Source organism: Lottia gigantea, assembly GCF_000327385.1.
Source record: "Lottia gigantea unplaced genomic scaffold LOTGIsca_9, whole genome shotgun sequence".
NCBI classification, from domain to species: Eukaryota; Metazoa; Mollusca; class Gastropoda; family Lottiidae; genus Lottia; species Lottia gigantea.
Window position 1 is genome coordinate 829730 of NW_008710950.1, and position 24466 is coordinate 854195.

Here is a 24466-nt window from a genome sequence, read left to right on the forward strand (position 1 = left end):
ATGATGGTTCACATAGTTTGATTAACTTTTCTTTACTGACGGACTGACTTTTGAGGGATAACAGTTCTTTGACGTGTCTGACGTGTTTTCATTTCTTTGAAGCGTATTGATGTGTGACGAAGACCAGTTCTTTGACGTATTTACTGACGTACTGATGTTTTTACCTACTGAGGTGTGTTTAAAACTCGACCTAAACGTTTTAAGGCATGCTTACACTTTTTGGAACACCTGAGACCACTTTGTGATTGAGTCTGTCAAAAATGTGGTATTTAAGAGAGTTCACATAGTTTGATTAAGTTTTCTTTACTGATGGACTGACCTGAGAGGGATAACAGTTCTTTGACGCGTTTGGCATGTTTTTATTTCGTTGACGCGTCTGACGTGTTTTTATTTCGTTGACGCGGCTGACGTGTGTACTGACGTATTGAATTGTGACGAAGACCAGTTCTTTGACGTGTTTACTGACGGATTGAAGTTTTCACGTAATGAGGTGTGTTTAAAACTCGACCTAAACGTTTTAAGCATGGTTACACTTTCCGGAACACCTGAGGCCACTTTGCGATTGAGTCTGCCAACAATTAAGGCAGTTGTTTTGAGAGAGTTCACATAGTTATTTTATTTTTCATGTACCAACGGATTGATTTGTGAGGAATAACAGTTCTTTGACGCGTTTTCATATCTTAGGCATGCATTCACTTTCTGGAACACCTTATCCCAGTTTGGGATTGAGTCTGTCAACCAGGCAGTTGTTTTAAACCCCACTATAAATCATTGAGAAAATATTCTTTTTCTCTTTATAAATAAGTAATAATTCTTAAATTTGTACGAGGCACTAATTGAATTGAAATGACTGTAAAGAATGGCGATTTGTTTTGCAAATTTCTTAAAATTTCGTTTTTTGATGTAGTAGTTTTTATAAACATAAGTTATAAGTTTGTAAGGTAGCATCGACGTATTGACGTGTCTGGCGTGTTTACTGACGTGTTTGACGTATTTGATGTATATACTGACGGGTGTGACGGAGACCTTACTCGAATTTCATCAAGTTTCAACAACAAAAATTTTATGTCTTAGATGTTTCCTCAGATATTCTAAAAAATAATTAAAATTGGTTTATTTCGATTTTCTTTAAGAATCCTTCACTTTGACCCATATTTCATGAGCAACCAACTAGACATCGGCGGCAGAATGCGTCACCTATTTTCGTGTACAATGTTTGATCTATAAATTAGTCTAGGTAAACACGTTGTATGGATACCGGGTGGTATAATTAACTTCTCTTAGTATTTATCTTTAATATCAATTCATTATAACTAGTGAAAATTCCTTCAAAGAACCACGATTTAAAAAAAAAATGGTGACTGACAAGATAAATCGGAAATCCTCGAATAATAGGTTTCCACGAAATTAAGTTACTTGACTGTATGTAAGCTTTGAATATTTAAAGAAGGAGAATTTGATTTAATAACATGTTTTATTTCATTTTAGATATAAAAATCTGAAGTTATATTTTTCCTAATTCAAATTATTTTTTTTCTATATTTTTTAATAATTATATGTGTTGTATACACGATTGCCTGAAACAAATAAAGAGTTAATTTTTTTAAGCAATCATTATTGGTTTGGTCTTATGTTCAATTTCATACTTGTGTATTGGATTATTAAAATTTTAATTGATATGTGTCTCATAAGCCTCTTCTTTCTTTATATATTTATATTTTAATGATTTGTGACTTAAATAAAATAACTTATATTACTGTTAAGGGAACTTGTAAAGGTAGTACATGTTCATTAAATGGGGTGTTTTGATTATTTATCGATTATGCCTCTCCGATTATTTCGATTTATCAATTATTATTTTCAACTGATTGCCCATCACTAATTATATAATGTAGGTCTTTGGTCTAGTTCCTATGCGTTGACCTTGTGACGTAGAAACTGTTTTAAACATCAAATTTGAGAACTGCTGTGAATTGATAGAAAAACTTTTGCAGGGACAATGTGAAATTAATGCTCGATTGGTTTTTAATTATTTGTGGTTCAATCAGAATTCATTTTTAATAATCAAATATCTGTTAGTAGGCCTACAGGATTCAAAATACTTTCTAACTGGTTAAAGTGATACTACACCTTAGAATACACTCGTCCTCTGGCTAATATTTGTGTTTAATAGTGACCATTGGTTAAATAAGTATGCATCCCCCACTTTATCAAGTCAGTGGTGGAGTATTCATTCTAAATTATATGAATTACTTTTTCGCAGAGTTGCTTAATCTCCTACGAGGCATTATTCCGTCTTCAAAATATGACAATGTCGAGGTCAATTCAAGAGTAGAGGTCAAGGACGCGGGAAACAACACTTGAGAGTTACTTCCCCTTGAAAATTACACCAGATTTCCTAGACTTACGATTTGAAAATCGCATAATGGATGTATTAAGCGTTTTATACTTAATTACTTGATTTTGTGGATATATCAGATTATAGAGGAATTTGATGTATAGTTAGGACACCAGGTAAGTCCACTGATGGATATATACTGTTATTGGCCAAATTTGAGCAAAATTAAAAGTTTATGTTCATCTTAAGATGTAGTATCCCTGTAAGACTTTTTAATTTTTACCGCTTAGCGGTAGATATTTTAATTAAGTAAAAACTTTCAAAAAGGTAAATGACATCTTCTTTTACATATTGGCTTGGTAGTTTTATGTTTTTATTCACACTCCAAGCCACAAAAGCTGATTGAAAAAAGCAGAATTTCCCTTTGAATAGGTTAGTTCTACACTAAATGCTATGATTGGAATGGTTAAAATTAACGTCATTAGAACGGGACTATGAAAACAAAATATCATACAAGAATCTCAATTTATTGCAATGTTTTTTGTAAAATAAGTTAGTATAGTTGTACCGCGTAGTAGTAACCCTAGTACCGGTACTGTAGTAGTGAAAGTAATCTACTTGGATTGAAAACTAGTCAACAATATTTTTTGGGAGGAGAGTCCTCCTAGACAAAAGACATGATCAGATGCAATCTTTCTAAGAGAGATTCTTTCTACCTGTTGAGTGCATAATTGCGAGTTGCATGACAATCACTTTCTAAACCACTTATCGGCTATTGTAATAGGACTCATATTTTGATCTTGTGATCTGTATTTGACTATATGGTACATGGGCCATTGATGATTTGATGTCATGACCTGTCATACCAATTGACTTCTGGTAAGGACTCATTCAAGTCTGTATTATAAGTGAAAAAACAGAGTTCATTTCTGGGCTAATGAACTGTAAATCTTTTTAATATCAAAGTATAATTGCATTTAGATGTGAATGATGATGGCAAGGAAATTAAAGAAGAACATTTTGTGGGGTATGGAGAAACAGCTAGAATTAACAAATTTTCAGATCAGAAAGAAAATAGTGACCCACAGCAAGGTATGAATAAAAGTTAAACTTAAGAACCATTCATTTATTCTAATATCAACCTAAGGAATAATGAAAAACCAAATATGCTTGCAAAGTCTCAGGAAATCAAGTCAGGAACTTGAGATTGATTATACATGTAATCATATGTGTCTAATGCTATATTTAACATTGTGCATTTGGACAATTGAGGAAGCATTGTTCTAACCTGAACCTGAGACTGCCAATAGTTAATAGAAAAGACAAATACAAATTTATAAGTAGTATTTCTAGTTTGACTGAAGCTTATATTTGAAGGGATGAGAGTGCATTTCTAGTACTATTTTCTTAAGGGTATTAACATATTAGACCCAAATCCTAAGAAAATGCTGATTGTTGATCTTTAACAAGTTAAAATGTCGTTGAATATTACCTTGCTTAGTGAGCCATCTTTCTTACAGGTGCAAATACTGATGATAAATTAATAAAAAAGGAGAATAGTGATGAAAACAATATTCAAGAAAACTTTAATGGTACGGTGTTATTATAGTTATTATACCCATAGATTCAATACATCAAACAAAATTTTTATTCTTACTAATTAAACATTGGTGACTTTCTTGCTGGACTTTATTTACAAACTCATACAGAGTGGAAGGGATAGAGTGATCACATCTTTTTATGTTGTATGTAATCTTCACAATGAATTGTCATGCTGGAGACAATTCTGCTTGATTTAGATTTATGGCCAATTTACTTTAATTGAAAACATTTGTATATTTGTCTCTTGTTTACAAATATTGAATAAATAATTTCAGATGAAATGAAAAATTTGACAAAAAAGAAGCGTGGTAAGATATTAACACCAGAGGAATGGTTTGGGAAGAAACCAGATGAATCCAAGACAAATTGTAATGCAGGAACAGCACAGTGAGTTTTACCCAATTCTTTTGGTGTGATTTTCTCTATTTACAAGTACAGCCCTAGAGATTTAATCACGCCCTGTGTGCAAGAGGCTGTAAGCTTACACATTAAAGATCCCCTGACAGTTGGAAATTAAAAAAAAGGTAGGCTTATGCCGCTGACCTGACAAATCTCCACACTGCATCAGGGTTGGTGATTTTTTTATTTAAATCTGATTTTGTATAGGTTTTTTTATATATGTGAACTTACATTGCCGTCGCCCCTGTCCCTCCGTTCACTTTTCTTGTTTTTATCCAATCTTGATGAAACTTGGTATGCATGTATATATGTATGAGATCTCAGTCAAGTTCGAAATAGGTATTAATTGGATGACCAGTTTTAGAATTATTGCCCTTGACTTAGCAAAAGCGCATCAAATTTGGCTTGTAGGCACAATAGAGACGACAGTTTTCATCTGATCTTGATAAAACTTGGTAATGCATGTATATATTGATGAGATCTCAGTCAATTTCGAAATTGGTAATAATCGGATGAATGGTTTTGGAGTTATTGCCTGTGACTTATCAAAATGCATCAAATTTCGATTGTAACCACGATAGAAAGTGGCGAATCTAAACATTCATTGAAATGCATTCGAAGCACATGGCTTGTATCGAGGGCATGCGTTTAGCTTATCCATAATATTATTATGTCTTTTATTTAATGATTTCAAAATTGAGTTTAGGATAATATTAACTAAGCAAGTTTAACTTTAGAAGTGTTCAGTTCAATATTTAATTAGGCCTATTTATCTTTGCATTTGCATCGACCATGCTTCTTGTTTGGTTTTGCGGGTCACCCCAGGACTGAACTTGGCGCGAATTGTATTAAAAATTTTTATAACAGCTTCGAAAAATGACGATTTTTCATAATTGAACCAGTTATGTTTTCATGCGGATGATGCCATTTTGACAAGTGACAGTGAAAGACGATTTTTTTACGTCACACGTTTTCATACTTACGTCACTTTTTAACTTAATACTTACGTATGTAGTGAGACGGATGTAAGTAAATGCAAGTGACGGTGAAATGCGATTTATTGATTTTATGTCACGTATTTTCATACTTATGCCTCTTTCTCACTTAATACTTACGCATGCCTTAGTGAAACGGGGGCCAGTGGTGGGTCGCTATCCATGAGGTCATGGGTTCAATCCCCTGATAGGAAAAGTTTATCAAGATTTTCGAATCCATCTTCCCTCAGACACTCTGGCAAGGAGTAGCACCTAGGGTGCTGTATTAGTAGGCATGATAAACTATCCAGGACAAGACTAGGACTTGTGTATATTGATAGTCTAAATATGGTATTAAATTTTGTTACATTTTATGCTGTCAATAATTTTGTTTTGATTTGAGAAAAATTGTTATTCTATTTCTGCAACAGATAATTTGTATTTTCCAGGAGAGTACTAAAGTCTGCACCTGTAAGACAATCACCTCGTCTGAATCCTAATTCTGAAAATAATTCAATGAAAAAAGTTAGTTCTATGTCAAATTTACATAAGAGAAGAAATTCAATGGAAGGTGCTAAAAAGGTACTTAAGAAAGTTGATTCACAATCCAAGTTAAAGCGTTCATCATCTTTAAGAACAAAATCGTGTAACAGTCCAGTAAATCGAACTACTTTAAGACGTGGCTTGTCTACAGAAAGATTGGTGGTACAAACCACAGATATTCAGAAGAAACCTAAGATCACCATGCCCATGACACCAAAATTTATGAAGTAAGTACAAATATAAGCGTTTCTGAAATCTCAGTGGTACCTCTTTTCTATACTAAATACTGAAGTATCACTGTAACACAAACTGTTATTACAAAAAACCTTGTCTTAATGCTACATCATGTTTTGCATTTTATTCCAAATGTACCTTTGTACAACTGTTCTGAGATTAAAGGTTGCTCTATTAGCCCACTGATGTATTTCACTTAGTGCTAAGCTAGTCAAGAAAGTTAAAGACATATGTAAAAACTGTTATTGATAAAGTGTACTTTATACCTAATTTCTGACAAGATTTAACTGAACATGAACTGAACATTATTTTATAGGAGAAAGACAGCAAGTGTTGGCTCACCAAGAGTTGTTAAAAATTCTGAAGAACAAGAATTAGAGAAAATAGCTGAATTACAAAGACAAATGGTACAGAGAAGGAAGTTAGCTGAAGAATCATTAAAGAAGTTGAAGGAAGGTGGAGCAGCTGTCCCTGTGATCAAAGGTCGTAGTGACAAAAATATAGAACAAGAAAATAAATCCCAGAATAGACTGAAAGGCTTCTTCAGTAATATTAAAGATAAGATGAAGTCAGGATCTGTAAGTGTGCAAAATATTCATTATTCAAAATGGTGTAAATAACACCTTGAAAAATTTCTAAAATATGTTATTTACTGCTATGTTTCTTAATCTAGATGATCAACTTGAAAAGGGTTAATATAAAAACAGAGCGTACTAATTATTAAGTAAGCGGTATAAACTAGTATATCCATCGGTCCGTCCGTCAACATTTCTTGTGAGCACTTGTGATGCTTTAGATTGATAAGATCTCGGACGAGTTTTGGAGTGATTGCCCTTGACTTTGTAAAACACTTCAAAATTTGTTTGTAAGCACAATAGAAAGCTACAGCTTTCAACCGATTTTGAGGAAACTTGGTGTGATCGTTGGAATTGTTAAGATCTTCGACAAGTTATAACTTGAGATATTTTTGATGAACGTTTTTATTGAGTTATTGCCCTTAACTTTGTAAACACGCGTTAAAAGTTGTTTTTGCCCCTTGATTAGAGCTGTGTGATTTAATTGTTTGTTGTATTTGGGTTTTTGATATTGATTTTAAAAAATTTTGTGGAATTACTCCACATAAATAACTGGCATATATGTAATTGAATTCAAACTAATAAAATTTCTTCAATATGAGAAAATTTGTACTTTAGTCACTAAAGACTGTTTTATCATTTCTGACAGCTGCCAGTGAGCGTATGTTACCTTGTCTCGCAAGCTATCTTTGTCCTTTATAATGGCCTACTATTTGTAGTTGAAACCACCAGAAAAAGTAGCAGTCATATTTCTCTCTCATTTGGAGTTTATTTTGCTTATAATCTGTTCATAAGTTTTCTAAATTTAAGATTCCATATACTCGCCATGCGTTAAAAATGGAAATAGTTGGTTTAAGAGCGTATGATTCCATATATGCGGAAGCGGTATCCGTCAAATGGTCTCCATCTTGCGCCAAAAAAAAAATCGTTGGGCGTAGCAATTTTTGAATTTAAAAAGATAACACATACGTTTAACGCACATATGAAATCATATTTGACGCATGATGGATCCACAAGGGCCATGTATGTATGCGTATATGGAATCTTAGCATAACACCGACAAATATACCGGTACTTCTTGGTGTTAAAAGGTTTACGTAAAACTCAAAAGATATTTTTTTTTTGCCAGTTTATCGAAATGTCCCTTCTTTTTTCACATCCGGGTTAATGTCCCTTCTTTTTTCAATTAAGAAGTATCATAGATAGTTTCTTAACTATGCTTAAGCCCTTTTGATTGTAAACCCCCAACTTTTGTTATTGAGGCAATAGATTTGATGTGACTCTTAATACATCATTGACTTGTTATTTTAAAAAAGCAGGAACATTGAAGGCTTTTAAAGTTCCATGTATCTGTTGAATTTTTGTTTTAGTCAAAAGAAAGTGAGAAGGAACGAAGTAAACAATCAGTAGACAATAATAAATTTGAGTCAATGGCTGAAAGAATTTTGAATTTTCAAAAAGGAACACCAGAAAGATTTCATACTAGAGCTAAAGACAGATGCAAAGGTAAATAGACCTATTTTATTTTGATTTTCACAGTACCGGTATAGTTACCGGCTTTAGGTGAAGGTGTAACTATAAAAATGTAATGATTGGTTTAAGTCAAATAGTGATGCATACTATTAACTTCAAAACACGGTTCTGTACTCTTTCAGGTTTAAAAAGATTGAGGTCTAATTCTAAATCACCACAGAAGGTAAAAATAACAATGCCTCATACCCCAAATTTACAATGTACAAGACGAAATAGACCAATCAGAGTTCCAAGCCACCAACAGTTAGAGGAAAAAGAAATTGAAGAAATGAAGAAAAATCAGTTCCATGCCCGTCCTGTTAATACTAAGATATTAGAACAAACCACTGGCATAAAACAGATTGTCAAAAAACCTACAACGAAAGTTGAGGGTTTTAATTTAAGCTCTGATAAAAGAGTTAAAGACAGGGAAGCTTCTAAAGTTAAAGATGAGGAAAAGTTTGTTTTCCATGCACAACCTGTTAATAATAAAATACTGGAAGGTGTAGTGGTAAGTAATTCTCTGTGTTTTTAAACATGAAGATTGTGTTTATAGACTTTATTTGAGATGATTGACATACAATTGTATTTGAATTTACATACAATACAATCAAATCACTGCATTTGCAGTCAAGTCCAGACTATTGCAGGTACGGTAATAAATCAGTGGTATCAATCTCATGAATGTGCTATTCAATGTTTTCTTGTAACTGGTCAATTCCTATGTGTAAGCAGAACATGAAGGACATGCAACATTTATTAGTTAACAATAAAATTTTACAAAAATATGATCACCTGTTTTAATTAACTTGTAATTTTGCACAATTATTGATAATCAATTTTCTAGGGAGTGAAGCCTGCAAAAGAAATTCCTGGTACAGTTCCACAATCACCAGCTTTTGCTTTGAAAAACAGAGTAAGATTACCAGTAGAAATACCAGAAGATAAGGTTAGCTATATTTTATATTGTTATCAAAGTATATTTTTCGAATGGTATTAACGAATGGTAAATTCTTTGTCCAAATAGAGAAATTCCCAACTTATATGCAGATCATGTAATTTTGGTAACATCAAATTCAATGTGTTATGAGAATACTTTTGGATAGATCTCTTATACATGTACGCAGATTGTGATTTTCAGCATGATAAAATTCATAGAGCTCGTCATGTACCTCATTATGGTTTACCATTTCAACCTAAGATATCACACAAAACAACAGTCATGCAACCATTTAGTTTTGAAAATCGGGATCGAGAGAGGGCTGCTAAGAAAGAGGCTAAAATACAACAAGTACTGGATGATGAACAGAAGGTCAGAAGCAGCCAGAAAAAGAAATGACACTGTATTAACACCACTGTTTAACACCTTTTATATGAGTGCTGAATTATTTTAATTGAAATAGTGGCAAACATGAATTGATACTGTCCTCAAAATGGTATTTAATATTTGGGATTAAAAAAGGTTATGAATTTTATAAAGATCCTATTAGAAACATATTGATTCATGTATGTTGCTTTGTTTTTATTTTGCACTTTTTAATCACTTTAATAGTTTTTAACCTTTCACATTGTTTTCAATACCGTTATGCACAGGAAGCAGTACATGTTCTTAGATCACGCCCTGTTCCACATGTTGGAGTTCCATTTAACCCTAAACTAACTCACAAGAAAACCATACCAGAACCCTTCTCCTTTGAAGAACAGACACATCAGATGGAGCTAAGGAGAGCAGCAAAACGGCGAAAAATATTTGAGGAGGAGAAAAAGGTGAAAATAATTCTGTTCTTTTCATTTTGCATTTAAGCACTGTTTTCTATTAATCTTAACAAGTTGCACAAGGTTTTTATGAGTTTTTTATGTCCAAAGATGATCGTGATATGCCACCTTGGACTATCCATGACTCATTTCTCATGATCTAAAAAATCACAATCTTGTGGCTAGAAATATGAACTTAAAATTCATTAAAACTTAATTTCATGGGCAAAAGATAAAAGATGGCTTTTGATTCTATATGAATCATTGAATGCATTTTCAACTGATTTTGGACTGATACCTAGTATGTTATTAATTATCAAATTAGCCACAAGTATTAACTAGTTGATGGTATAAAAAGACGCTACCATTATTATATATTATTACAGGCAAGAGAATTCCATGCCCAGCCCATGCCACAACTTGATGAACCCGTTGGTATACCAGAAAAACAAGGTAAAAAATGGACAATGCCTGTTCCATTTGAATTTGAAGTTGATTTTAGAAGTTCAAGGAGAGCTGAGGATAGTCAAAGCAGAGTAAGATATTTTATTTATTACAGAATTTTCCTTACCTAAATTTGCTTTTCAAATCCAAATCATATCTGGAAAATTCTTAAAAATTTTTTTTAAAAGATATTAAAGATTGTTTTTTAAATAAAAGCTTCTTGTTTGTACCTCGTAAATGTTTGAAATGTTAGACATACATACTATTCAACTAGGTGGTGACAAATTCAATCTGAGACTGAAGAACTCCAGAATTGATTATTAATTTTGATTTATAATTGATAAACAAAACCAAGTCAATTGTTTTACTTTAGAATGAAGAAGATATGTTATCTGATGACAAGACTGTTTTTAAGGCTAGACCCCTTACTGTTATTTATCAAGAACCATTTGTTCCTAAAAAATCAACGAAACCCTTAACAGGTAGGTTTTTTGCAGTGCATTCTTTTGGAAATGTCTATTTTTTTTTTTTTTTTTAGAATTTTACGTTTGCTTGGGTTTTTTTTCAAGAAGCAAACATACTTGTCCGTTCCTGTTTTCTATTCAGTATATTGGACAATTATTTTTTAAATGTAACACGGCACCATTTTGACCAACTGGAAATGACCTGTGGACAATGGCTTTTTTACATTTTTTCTATTTATATTACGCTATTTGCTTGTAAAATAAAAAAAATGCTTTTCTTCTATTTCTGGTCATATACGTATTTGTGTTGTCCAATGTTTTCTTCTGGTTTTATAACTTATTGAAAAGTACGATTTTTATCTTTAAAGAGCTCTGTCACGTGACCTAATTTGCAAACACCAAAAATCTGCCCTTAATAATGATACATAACACTAGATAATTCAATCAAAATTGCATTTTTTAATTTCTGAAAATTTTGTATTTTCTTCTTTGTTAACTATGCATGTTTTTTTTTAAATCAAAATGGGTCCTAATATTGATTGCTAAATAATATTTGAGAACCGATTTATCAGTTTTGATTTTGTTTTGTATTTACTTCCAGTTGAAAAACATGAATACTTTGAAAGGTTGTATATCGTGACCTTGACCTTTGGTGACCCGAACGATTTTTATGCCCACATGAATATGTGGTCGTATATTGTTGTTGCCCCTGTCTGTTGGTCTGTCAACATTTCTTGTGGGCACAATATAGACTACAGTTTTAATTTGATTGTAAAGAAACTTGGTGTGAGCATTGGGATCAAGTTCGAATTGATAATTTTTCTATGAACGGTTTTTATACGCCCACATCTCTCTATGTGGACGTATATTGTCGGCACCCCTGTCCGTTCGATTTTTTGATGGAATCAAATGAAATTTGGTTTATATATACATATTCATAAAACGAAGATCAAGCTCGAATTTGAGCTATTTTTGACTGTTAGAAGCAGAGTTATTGCCCTTGACCAAAAATCTTGAATATGCTCTTTCTCTCTTAGTTTTCAACCGATTTTGATGAAACTTAAAATGGATGTTATTGGACCTAAATCGAAAGGTTTGAGAAAGTTTAGTTTACTTCTGATTAAATTTAAGGATTTTTCAAGATTTATGCCTCTTACGTGAGTTTAACCTCTATACAGTAAGTGCTTATATCAATATCAATTGCTCATAAACTTTCTAACAACTAGAGGAATCAAATGAAATTCGGAATGTGCATACATATTCATGAAACGAAGGTCCATCCGTCAACATTTGCTTGCAAACGCTCTAAAAACTAGATTTTTTGATGGAATCAAATGAAATTCGGTATGTGTATATGGCTGTAGTCCACTATCTTTGAGTAATTGCTCTTGACTTAGTAAAATCGCGTCAAAATTTGTGAGCATTGGGATTGATAAGATGACGGGTTACGTTTGAATTTGACGATGTTTCGATAAACGGTTTTTATATGCCCACATGGAATGTATATATTGATGAGATCTCAGTCAATTTCGAAATTGGTAATAAAGGGTTTTGGAGTTATTGCCTTTGACTTTTGATTGTAGCCACGATAGAGACTACAGTTTTTATCCAACCTAGATGAAACTAGGTATGCATGAATATGTTGAGATCTCAGTTGAGTTCGCAATTGGTAACAATCGGATGAAGGGTTTCAGAGTTATTGCCCTTGATTTAGTAAAAACTACTCAAATTCGGCTCACAGGCACAACATAGTCTACAGTTATTATTCATTATATATTGATGAGGTCTCTGTCAATTTAGTAATTGGTAATAATCAGGTGAACGGGTTATTGCCCTTGTGTGTACAGCAATGAGATATTGTTCATGTTTGAATTTGATGATATGATGAACTGTTTCAGGTTTTTGCCTTGACTTATAGATGAATTTAAGAAAATACATTATTAAGCCACTAAAGATCATTTCTTACAGCTGGTAGTGGGTGTATGTTACCTTGCCTGGCAAGCTATCTTTGAGTTATTGCCCTTGACTAAGTAAAATTGGATCAAAATTTGGTTGTGAGAGCAATAGAAGCTTCAATTATCAATGGATTTTGATGAAATTTTGTGTGAGCATTGGGATTGATCAGACGCGGTCAAGTTCGAATTTGCTACAAACTTTTTTTTAGTTATTGCCCTTGACTTAGTGTGAGTTTGAGGATACGTTAATATCTATCTTTTGTGGTCTAAATGATAAAGGTTCCGTAGTTTGCTACCCTTCAACTGCTGTAGCTTAACTTATATAGGACATCCTATTGAGCACATATTTTTAAAATCATGTAAATTGAATTGTTCTGTACACAAGTCTGGTGACAAAATTGACCCCGTAAGGAATGTAATGAGTTAAAGCGATCTGTCGAATATGCTGTGCGATGGGTGATCTAGAGAAGGAGACACAAGTTTCAGCAGTCTGTTGAATATGCTTTTTAGTTTAAACGACCTATATCCAGTTTATTAGTGTAGAAAATCATGTTACTGTAATGTTTTAAGTTTTAAAAATCAAAACTGTTACGCACTGCGTCAGAACCACATGCAGCCTGTGGATCTAGTCTTTGATTTCTTTTATATCACAAATGTATATCAACCCATTATTTTGTTTGTTTATCATTTAAACGGCAGTTCATGTTGAAATTCGAAGGGACAATATTGGTTAATTTTTGCAAATAATTTCCTTATATTCCTTTTTTCTCATCCAGATGTATCAGATTTTGAGTTATTTACTGAAAGACGCGCAGCTAAAAGGGAGAGTTATGAAATGTACAAGAAGTATAAAGAAGCTGAAATTGATGCACAGAAGAGGCAAAGAGAACATGAAGAAATGGAAGCTGAAAAGGAAAGGATAGCTCGTGAAAGACAAGAAACTGTACATAAAGCTAATCCTATACGTAGCTTTGCTGCTGTCAAAATACACCATAGTGACAAGCCATTAACTAAAGCTGAATCACCTCATTTCTCCGATAGATTTAAGATTTAATTGATGGGATATTAGATTTAGATTTTAAATTTATTTATAATACATTAACATGTGTTAATAATTCTTTTTGAACTCTTCTCTAAGAAGTTTATTTATATTCTGATAACTAATCACATAATGGTATAGGTTTGTTAAGATATTTAATGTTGATACCAATTAATAACAAATCAAATACTTTTATCAAACTACAATCTTTGGACATGTGCAAGCTTTTAATGGGAAGTATTTGTCTTTATATTTGCTTTGCTAGTTAATTTTAGCTAGCTGTATCTGTATGAAACTATATTTCTTGTTCACGAAGAGTTTCTGGTTTATTTAATGAGCTTCAAATGTCTAGTAAATTAATACAGGACAGGTGCTGCATTTTGGATGGTTGATTTTAGCCTTGAATATATCTAAATAGTCTTCAGAAGTACTTGAAATGTATGAAAATCACAGAATTCCTTCAAAAATACTTCAAACTAAGAAATTTTCTCCCTATTTCTATATATGTCACTTCTATATATCACAGAGTATTTTAACATACTACCACAGATAATTCTGGATGCAGATGGATTTGAAGAACACTATTAGTGATAAATTCCAGTTTCTGAGACTAAGGTATGATTGGTCAAAAAAAATGGCCTACCTGTCCCTTTAACCATTCATGTTGCCGCATATAGTTAAAATTATGACCATTTAACTGTTTTTGAATTATTTAAATGTGGCATCCATTCATGTTTTAACTGTTCATATGTTATCTATTCTCGTTTAACTGAGATTTAGTAGCCCGTAAAACTCATTTCATTTCAACTGAGATTCTTGATTGTAGTTTCTGTACTCACTGTAACACAATCATTTCCATCCATATATAAACTTCATCCTGAAAATCTGCTGGCCAAGAATATGTTTTGGCATGTTATTTTTGAAATATTTTATACATCGATTTCATTCACTTTTTGATCATTGTCATGTTTTCATTTTATTCTTGCCTTTTAACTCTTTCTGGTATTTCTCTTTCAATGTAAATATTCTCAACTATTAAAGACAAATCATATTAAATATATATTCTAGTAGTTGGACCATTTTATTTTCATAACTTAATATAATTTATATTTAATGAAGTTGTCTGTCTGTTCAGTGATAGGCTTGACTGTGTCCTTTAATAGTAATTGTTACCATGCAATAAACATTTAATTATGCCCCTATCAGCAGTACACAAGTACTCGGTCTGATATTAGACCAAACTTTCCGTTTTATTATTAGTTTTTATACGCCCACATCTCTCTGTGGACGTATATTGTCGGCACTGTCCGTTCGTTCTTCAACATTTGCTTGTAAACACTCTAAAAACTAGATTTTTTGATGGAATCAAATGAAATTCGGTATGTGTATACATATTCATAAAACGAAGATCAAATTCGAATTTGCTATTACTCTCTTAGGTTTCAACCGATTTTGATGAAACTTAAAATGGATGTTTCGTTTATACCATCTGCATGCCGTGAAGGGCGTATATGGCTGTGGTCCACTATCTTTATTATTTCTATTTAGACACTCCAGTTAGTATCTAACCAATCCCTAATATAACATTTAGCTGTCAAATAACACTGCCAGCCAATCAAACAAAAGGTCACCTGCAATGTGCTTCAAAGAGAATGAAACCTGTTTTTCAAGTTTACTGAAACGGCAGTGGCTATTTACCACTTGCGTGGAAAGCTTGGTAAATAGTCACAAGTACCCTTACAGCTATATACCACGGTGTGGTAAATTGTTAATTTAGGCCAATGTCACCATGTTAGTCTATCATAGAGACGAAACGTGGTAACTAAATTTTACGTTTTTTTTTTTGGTGGATTTCATCACTTTTTAGGTTTCAAAATTATAAATATTGTGCCCATTTCAAACAGAATCAACATGGGGCAAACATGAAAATACCAAAAATGTATAGGGTCGAAAGCACTTCTATGGGATTTTTATTCTCATATCACCCAACACCACAATTGTTGTGGAAATATACACTACATACTCAGGGGCATAGCCAAAATTTCATTGACGGAGTGAAGGGCACTACCCTCTAAATACACTATAGTTACGCACTAATATTAGGAGACAAATTGCATAAAACTTATTCTCAAACAAAATACCATCGGGGAAGATTAGTCCTGAATTGATTTTGAACTATAAGCTTGCTTTCCCATTTATTAGCAGGGTTAAAAGTAAATTTTGACTAATATGTAATTAAAATCTATTGCTGAAAGCAAATGAATGTACACCAAATTTCATACAATGCAGAACTTTTTAGATAGGTTTGAATTGAGAAGTATTCAGCCTTGAACTTGGAACTCTTCACAATTGCCCTTGACATTAATTTGTAAATAAACATAACATTTATTTTTCAAAAAGGGGATTTATGATGAACATGAGTTTTTGATTGCAAAATCGTTATTTTGAATGTTTAGGTATTTTTAAGCAATTTTTCCCGAAAGGAATATCAAGTCATGACTAATTTTATTTACCACACTGTGGTAAATAGCTGTAAGGGTACTTATGGCTATATACCACGCTTACCACGACAGTGGTAAATAGTCATTGCCCAATGAAACTGAACATCAAGTCAGAGCAAAAGTTATTCATAGGAAGAAACCATAAAAGCTTACTAGAACAAAAAAATAAACACAACAAACGGTTGGTTTGCACAAATGCTACATATTACTTTTCACTACTTAAAGGAATAATACGTCTTAGAATAAACATAAAATTTTATACTTGGCTAATAAGAGCATATATTCATCAGTAGATATTCCTGGTGTCATAAATAACATAACAGGATCCTTATATAATCCGATAAATCCAAAAAAACTTAGTAATTATCCATTTATCTATAAAAATATAAAAAATTATTATATTAAATTAACTATTGAAAAACGCTTAGCCTAATATTAAGATTAAGCTTTTTTCAATAATTACTTAGTTTTATGAATTTTTCTCAATTTTCCAGATTTTACAGGGATTCTGTGGTAACTTCATGACACCAGGTAAATTCACTGATGAATATAATATACTCGTACTGACCATTCTTGAGAAGTTTTATGATCATTCTTTGAAGTAGTACACAATTCAGTGAAACAATGTTTGATCAAAATGGCTGCCATAAACTAATTTCCATGATTCTGGTGTTTTCCAAGTGTGAATATTTTTCTGAAAATTAAAAGAAGACCGGTCATTCAAATTTCAGTGTTTCTAATATAATTATTCTTGCCTCTTTTAGACTTTGGTTTAAGTGAGATAACTTTGCTCCTTTTTTTGACTATGGCTTCCTTTTGAGTAAACATGGTTGACAAGGGTTGTTTTCAAAGATAGCGATGAAAGTAGTCTTTACCTCCCAATTTCCTTGACAAATATCAATATTGAATATACTTCATTATGTTACGTCATTGGATCCTCCCTTATATCTTTAAAACTCAGCACTCCAATGAGTACATCAAAAATTCTAAAACAACACTTACTGAAGGTCCAATCAGATGTAACCAGGAATTCAGACAATTACATAGGGTTATAGAGTCTTGTATATTATCACCTTCTGAACAAAACAATGACATCATCAATACAGAACTCTCTGAACTAAAAAAAAAAAAAAAAAAAAAAAAAAAACCTTGGCTTAGTGTCTGAACTAGTAACATTTATTTACTTAACTTGGCATTTTATTATTTTAATTTCTACTTGTGCAAATTGAAACATACCACTTATGAAATAACTGTTTAGCCATACCACTACCAGGTAAAAATATAGAATCTGTCATTTCATCACCATGTCTCTTTTCTACTTCTTTCCATTTCAAGGTTTCCAAAAACAATTTACCATTTTTTTCTTCAACAGATTTTGACATTAAAATACGAAGCTGACATCTGGAAGAAATGTATGCCCAATACAATACAATCTGACTCTCTCCACAGGCTACAGACATTATTTAAATGAAATGCTACCATTAAAATGCATTCAAACTTAATGGAAGTTTAAATGCTATTAAAACATTGCATTAATTGTTAAAAGTAATTAATGAGAAGATCTGAGCTGTGAAAAGTTTGCTGACGAAATTTACTCCCTGACTATTGCCCAATGAAATCACTGCCAACAACTTGAGGGTGGTCTTTTTTGACTAATCAAATATGAAAGTAACATCTGAGAGCATTACACTGTCAGTATTTCTGCCTATTATATTTAATCTAATTGGCAATGATATTCAATGACCTAAAAAAACAATATGGGTTTTCTCCCTGACCCAATGAAATCACTGCCAACAACTTGAGGGTGGTCTTTTTTGACTAATCAAATATGAAAGTAACATCTGAGAGCATTACACTGTCAGTATTTCTGCCTATCATATTTAATCTAATTGGCAATGATATTCAATGACCTAAAAGACAATATGGGTTTTCATAGGATCCTAAATTTTTCTCCAATGTCTTATATTTAAACAGGTGAGATAATTATTTACATTATGTAGTTCATGGTATGTATGACACATTTTGCATTCAATGGCACTGGAAGCTCCTTATTGCAATAAATTATGGATTTGACTGATAGTAAGTTTTTTAAATTATGGCCTTAGATTTGATGCTATAAAATCTAATATCATAATGTGTCTGAGACATATTTTAGCTTTTAAAGGGACATTCCGCTTTTTATGTAGGTCAAAAAATTATTTGCTAAAATTTGTGAAAACTATACAAAAAAATAGATAGAAATTTTTCCCAAAAGTTTACGTAAGGTTATGAATTTTACTCACTATTTCTAAATATGTCTTTTCTATATATCACAGAAGATTTTAAAATGACAAGTCGTCATTTTAACATTCCAACGCGGATAATTCTGGACACACATGGATTTGAAGGCTCAAATTTTGACGGTGAGCTGAGAACACTATTACTGATTGACTTAGCTAAAAAATTCTGTTTCTGAGACTTTTGTATGATTGGTCAAAAAAATTGGCACACCTGTCCCTTTAAAACAAATTCAGTTGATAAAGAAGATACATAGAGATAATAGCACACTTTAGAAATATTTTCAGGTATAATTTATGATGTTTTTGACAATAAAAATGTTTTACCAAAAAAAAAACCAGAATGCACCTTTAACAAATTGCATAATTAATATTTTCTTACCCAAATATTTGAGAGTCAACCCTTTCATGAGCAAAACTACTTGTTAGAATAATGATTTGTTTAAATCTATTTTCTTTTATCCAATCTGATAGCCAGGTAACAAATTCTTCTTTCTTTCCCTATGGATAGAGTTAATAATATATTGCATGAAATTATAAGTTCTAACAACTAAAGATAATGGATATACCCAATCCATTTCCATTTTGCCACTTCCCATTATGTCCCTTTCCCATTTCGCCCCTTCCCAATTACCTCCTCAATCTCATTTCACACATTCCAAATTTTGCATTGTATTTTCAATAAGATTTCGACACAAATAATCCCTTCAAATATACTTCAAACTAAAATTTCACTTTTTAAACGCCCACAAATATATTTTGGATGTATATAGTAATCACCCTGACAGTCCGTCGGTCCGTTCACATTTGGCTTGTACTCACTCTACAGGCTACAATTCTTTACAGATTCTTTTTATACAGATTCTTTTATGTGGTCGTATATTGTTGTCGCCCCTGTCCGTCTGTCCGTCAACATTTCTTGTGAGCATTATAGAGACTACAGTTTTTATCTGATTTTGATAAAACTTGGATTGATGCTTTAGATTGATAAGATCTCGGTCAAGTTCGAATTTGACATATTTTTTTCGATGAACGGTTGTTGAGATATTGCCCTTGACTAAGAACGTCTTGAAATTTGTTAAAAATTGTTCGTGAGCAGGATTGAAGCTACAGCTTTCATCCGCTTCTGATGAAACTTCTTATGATGGAATTCATAAGATCTCAGATAAATTCTAACTTGACGCATTTTCGATGAACGGTTTTTGAGTTATTGCCCTTGACTTTGTTAAAACGCGTAGAAATTTGTTAAAAATAGTTCGTGAGCAGGATTTACGCTACAGTTTTCAACCGATTCTGATGAAACTTGGTGTGATCATTGGAATTGATAAGATCTCGGACAAGTTCTAATTTGAGGCATTTTCGATGAACGGTTTTTGAGTTATTGCCCTTGACTTTGTTAAAACGCGTCAAAATTTGTTAAAAATAGTTCGTGAGCAGGATTGAAGCTACAGTTTTCAACAGATTCTGATGAAACTTGGTGTGATCAATGAAATTGATAAGATCTCGGACAAGTTCTAATTTGAGGCATTTTCGATGAACGGTTTTTGAGTTATTGCCCTTGACTTTGTTAAAACGCGTCAAAATTAGTTAAAAATAGTTCGTGAGCAGGATTGAAGCTACAGTTTTCAACCGATTCTGATGAAACTTGGTGTAATCATTGGAATTGATAAGATCTCGGACAAGTTCTAACTTGACGCATTTTCGATGAACGGTTTTTGAGTTATTGCCCTTGACTTTGTTAAAACGCGTCAAAATTTGTTAAAAATGGTTTGTGAGCAGGATTGAAGCTACAGTTTTCAACCGATTCTGATGAAACTTGGTGTAATCATTGGAATTGATAAGATCTCGGACAAGTTCTAACTTGACGCATTTTCGATGAACGGTTTTTGAGTTATTGCCCTTGACTTTGTAAAAACGCGTCAATATTTGTTAAAAATAGTTCGTGAGCAGGATTGAAGCTACAGTTTTCAACTGATTCTGATGAAACTTGTGATCATTGGAATTGATAAGATCTCGGACAAGTTCTAACTTGACGCATTTTCGATGAACGGTTTTTGAGTTATTGCCCTTGACTTTGTTAAAAAGCGTCGAAATTTGTTAAAAATAGTTTGTGAGCAGGATTGACACTACAGTTTTCAACCGATTCTGATGAAACTTGTTGTGATCATTGGAATTGATAAGATCTCGGACAAGTTCTAACTTGATGCATTTTTGATGAACGGTTTTCGAGTTATTGCCCTTGACTTTGTAAAAACGCGTCAAAATTTGTTCGTGAGCACAATAGAAGCTACAGTTTTCAACCGATTCTGATGAAACTTGTTGTGATCATTGTAATTGAAGATCTCGGACAAGTTCTAACTTGACGCATTTTCGATGAAATGTTTTTGAGTTAATGCCATTAACTTACGAAAAACCTAAACGTGAATGGACAACAAACAATGATTTGTACTTGCAATTAAAGCTGCTGGTGGGCGTATGTCTTTTATTTCTTTTAACTTTCAAAAGCAGATAATTCTGGGCTCAAATTTCGATGGTGAGCTGTGAACACTATTACTGATTAGCTTAGCTAAAAAAAATTCCTGTTCCTGAAACTCTGGTACAATTAGCTGAACAGTCGGTGAGACTGTCCCTTTAATCAAATACTCTAATTCAAATTTTCATAGTCAGAGAAAGTGAGAAGGAACAGTGATTAAGAGGTGAATTGGGAAGGGTGATTTCAATTTGTATACAAGTCAGAAGTAAACATAAAATACCTTTATTAATGGTGATCTCTGTTGTAAGACAACTAAATCTTGAGAACTATTTTCATAGACTGTAAAAGGGTTAAAATATGAACTGTGAAATTATAATAGGGGAAAAAAACAGGCTACTACACATTTTCCTATTTCAAATCTCCTCATGTATTTTCATCAGAAACATGAGCTGAGAGCTTATGACGAGCTCTCATTATTGATTAGACTTCATGGTTCAGTTTAGTGTATCCATTTCATTGGTTACATCAAACCATTTTAACTTGTCAAGATTCCACGTACAACCAAAATGAGAAATTTGACGGAAATACAATGGCTGGCTGAAACATACATACCTTCACAAGGTGTTGTTAACCTACAGTTGTTTTGAGAAAACTGAGTATAAGGATCATTACCAATGACAGGCAATATACTACTGTGATAAATAATTCCAACCTTTTCCAGATTTAATGATGAAATTATCAAATCTGTCGCTAGCTGTCCCACATTTCCTACTGACACACATGGCTGAAAATATTAAATTACTTATAATAAACCCAAAAGTACATCATTCTAGATAAGAATTATTGGCTGTGTACTACACAGTGTGTAGGGTGAAATGTTTTTTTTTTTTTAATTTTTCCATTATGTTTTTAAGAAAATTGGAAAGGCAGCATCAAAATAGTACTGTTAGTCTTAGAATATCATTATATTGATAAAAACATGTTCTTTTCTTGGATAATTTTCTGGAACTTTTTAGGTTAAAATTTTTACGAGAAAAATGTGTTTCTTTTTAAAATAAGACTTATAGTAGGCTACTATTTTGAGGTAGATATAATCTTATAAAAATAAAAAAATAGAGAAAAAAATCAATTAACGTTTTGCTTCGCTCAGATCACAGGCCCTTGAAGTTCTGTCAATATTAAAAAAGGCAATGTCGACAAAATAGTGTCAACGTACATAAAAAAGAGAAGGCTGCCAATGGCATAACAGGCACAAATGTAAACGTAGCTGTTACCTGTTCATAAAAAACTTCTGCTTTACTTTTTTAAATGAAGGACTGCTTACTTATGACTCCAGCAATCAATCTATTAGTACTTGACAAAAACCACTTTTGTCTTGTTTTGGAAAATAGTTAACTTTCATGATCAAAACGCCATTACACTGCAGTCCCACACAAAAAATTTACATATGTGTGTAAGAGAGTTTTGCTCAGGGAAGTTGACTATTTTCCAAATCAATACAAAAATGGTAAGAGTACAAAAAGTAGTCATAAGTAGGCAGTCAAAAAGTAAGGGAGAAGTCTTTCACGAACAGATAAGCAGTTTTGTTTACATTTGTGCCATTGGAAGCCTTCTCTTTTTATACACATCTCTCTATGTGGACATATATTGTCTGCACCCCTCTCCGTCCGTCGGTCTATCAGTCCGTCGGTAAACATTTGCTTGTAAACGCTCTAAATACTAGATTTTTTGATGGAATCAAATGAAATTCGGTATGTGTATACATATTCATAAAACGAAGATCAAGTTCGAATTTGAGCTATTTTCAACCGTTAGAAGCAGAGTTATTGCCCTTGCCCCAAAATCTTGAATATGCTATTTACTCTCTTAGTTTTCAACCGATTTTGATGAAACTTAAAATGGATGTTATTGGACCTAAATCAACGGGTTTGAGAAAGTTAAGTGTACTTCTGATTAATATCAAGGTTTTTTCAAGATTTAGGCCTCTTATGTCAGTTTTGAGGAGTTATCTCCCTTTAACCTCTATACCGTAAGTGCTTCTATCAATATCAATTGCTCGTAAACGCTCTAAAAACTAGATTTTGTGATGGAAACAAATGAAATTCGGTATGGTTATACATATTAATAAAACGATCAAGTTCGAATTTGAGCTATTTTCGACCGTTAAAAGCAGAGTTATTGCCCTTGCCCCAAAATCTTGAATATGCTATTACTCTCTTAGTTTTCAACCGATTTTGATGAAACTTAAAATGGATGTTTCGTTTTTACCATCCGCATGCCGTGAAGGGCGTATATGGCTGTGGTCCACTATCTTTATATACGCTGACACTATTTTCTCCACACTGCCCTTATTTCATTCATGTTGACAGAACTTCAAGGGTCTGTGCTCAGACAATACATGAATTTGAAATTATTTGAAATAAATTGTACCTATTTTATGACAAATATATAAGATTAATGATGTAATCATTCATTCAAATTGAAGCTATTGTCTGAGTAAATTTAAAACTATAAAAGTTTTTTTTAATTTTTTCGATATTTTTGGAGAAAATGGGAATATCTTCCCCATGTCATATCTGTGTTGATAAAAATACAATCTGTTGTAAGTTTACATTGAGAAGAGACACATTTCTCTCCCAGAAATTTCAACCCCAAAAGTCACAAATTTTGCTTGAAAATTGTCCTCTCTTCTGTAAAAATAAATTTTAACTGGTTAAATGTTAAATGTTGTAAACATGAATGAGGCCTGTATAGGCCTAGTGTATAGCAGGGGGGGTTCTTACAACAATTAAAGTTGAATTACTCCAATCATTCTTCCTCTTGCTTATATTCTTATACATTGTCAATAGAGTTATATTAGCCTAATGTCCACTAGAATATTTGACAATTTTGTTTAACATGGACGCTGACATCTTGAATTTTCATACTTTGCTACAGTAATAAAAACGTAAGAGTCTGTAGATAACTGTAGAAAACTCCTATTGATGTTGTTAGTCCGAAACCAGGTCCGAAGATATATTCCGAACGTCAAGCTGAAAAAAGAAATTTTAGATGCAGAGTAATTAGACATTCTAAGAGTAAATACTTCCTAGCGCAACTATACCACTTTAGAAACTGTTAATACATGTTGCATTTCTGTTATTATAGAATCTACATGGTTCTTGTTTGTTTGAACTTTGTCCTTACAAAATTGTTATATATGTCTAGTAACTCAAATATACAAAAATATATACATGTATAAACAATACTAATAGTATTTTTAAGAAAGTTTTGGAATACGATAGACAGATTATTTCAATATTATTCTATGTAAGCTTGTAAGCTACATGTTTACCTTTTTTTCAGATACATAAATATCAAAGAATGTACCGGTAACTAATTT

At 32.5% G+C, this 24466-nt stretch overlaps 2 protein-coding genes across 2 annotated transcripts; one reads left to right on the plus strand and one right to left on the minus strand.

Moving 5' to 3' along the window:
• Positions 1 to 6434: 6434 nt before the first annotated feature.
• On the plus strand, positions 6435 to 13849 carry LOTGIDRAFT_109083 (hypothetical protein; the record flags this gene model as incomplete). The annotated part of the gene is made up of 8 exons (XM_009068230.1): positions 6435 to 6700; positions 8047 to 8171; positions 8321 to 8688; positions 9025 to 9126; positions 9319 to 9489; positions 10319 to 10468; positions 10750 to 10858; positions 13572 to 13849. Coding segments are annotated over 8 exons (1569 nt in total), but the record flags the coding sequence as incomplete, so codon positions are not given.
• Positions 13850 to 16948: 3099 nt separating this feature from the next.
• On the minus strand, positions 16949 to 22486 carry LOTGIDRAFT_155694 (hypothetical protein; the record flags this gene model as incomplete). Its single annotated transcript, XM_009068231.1, has 7 exons — positions 16949 to 17029; positions 17338 to 17452; positions 17572 to 17736; positions 18994 to 19112; positions 21365 to 21423; positions 21697 to 21868; positions 22439 to 22486. 7 exons carry the CDS (start codon positions 22484 to 22486, stop codon positions 16949 to 16951), a joined length of 759 nt encoding a protein of 252 aa, XP_009066479.1.
• Between the last annotated feature and the right edge of the window lie 1980 nt (positions 22487 to 24466).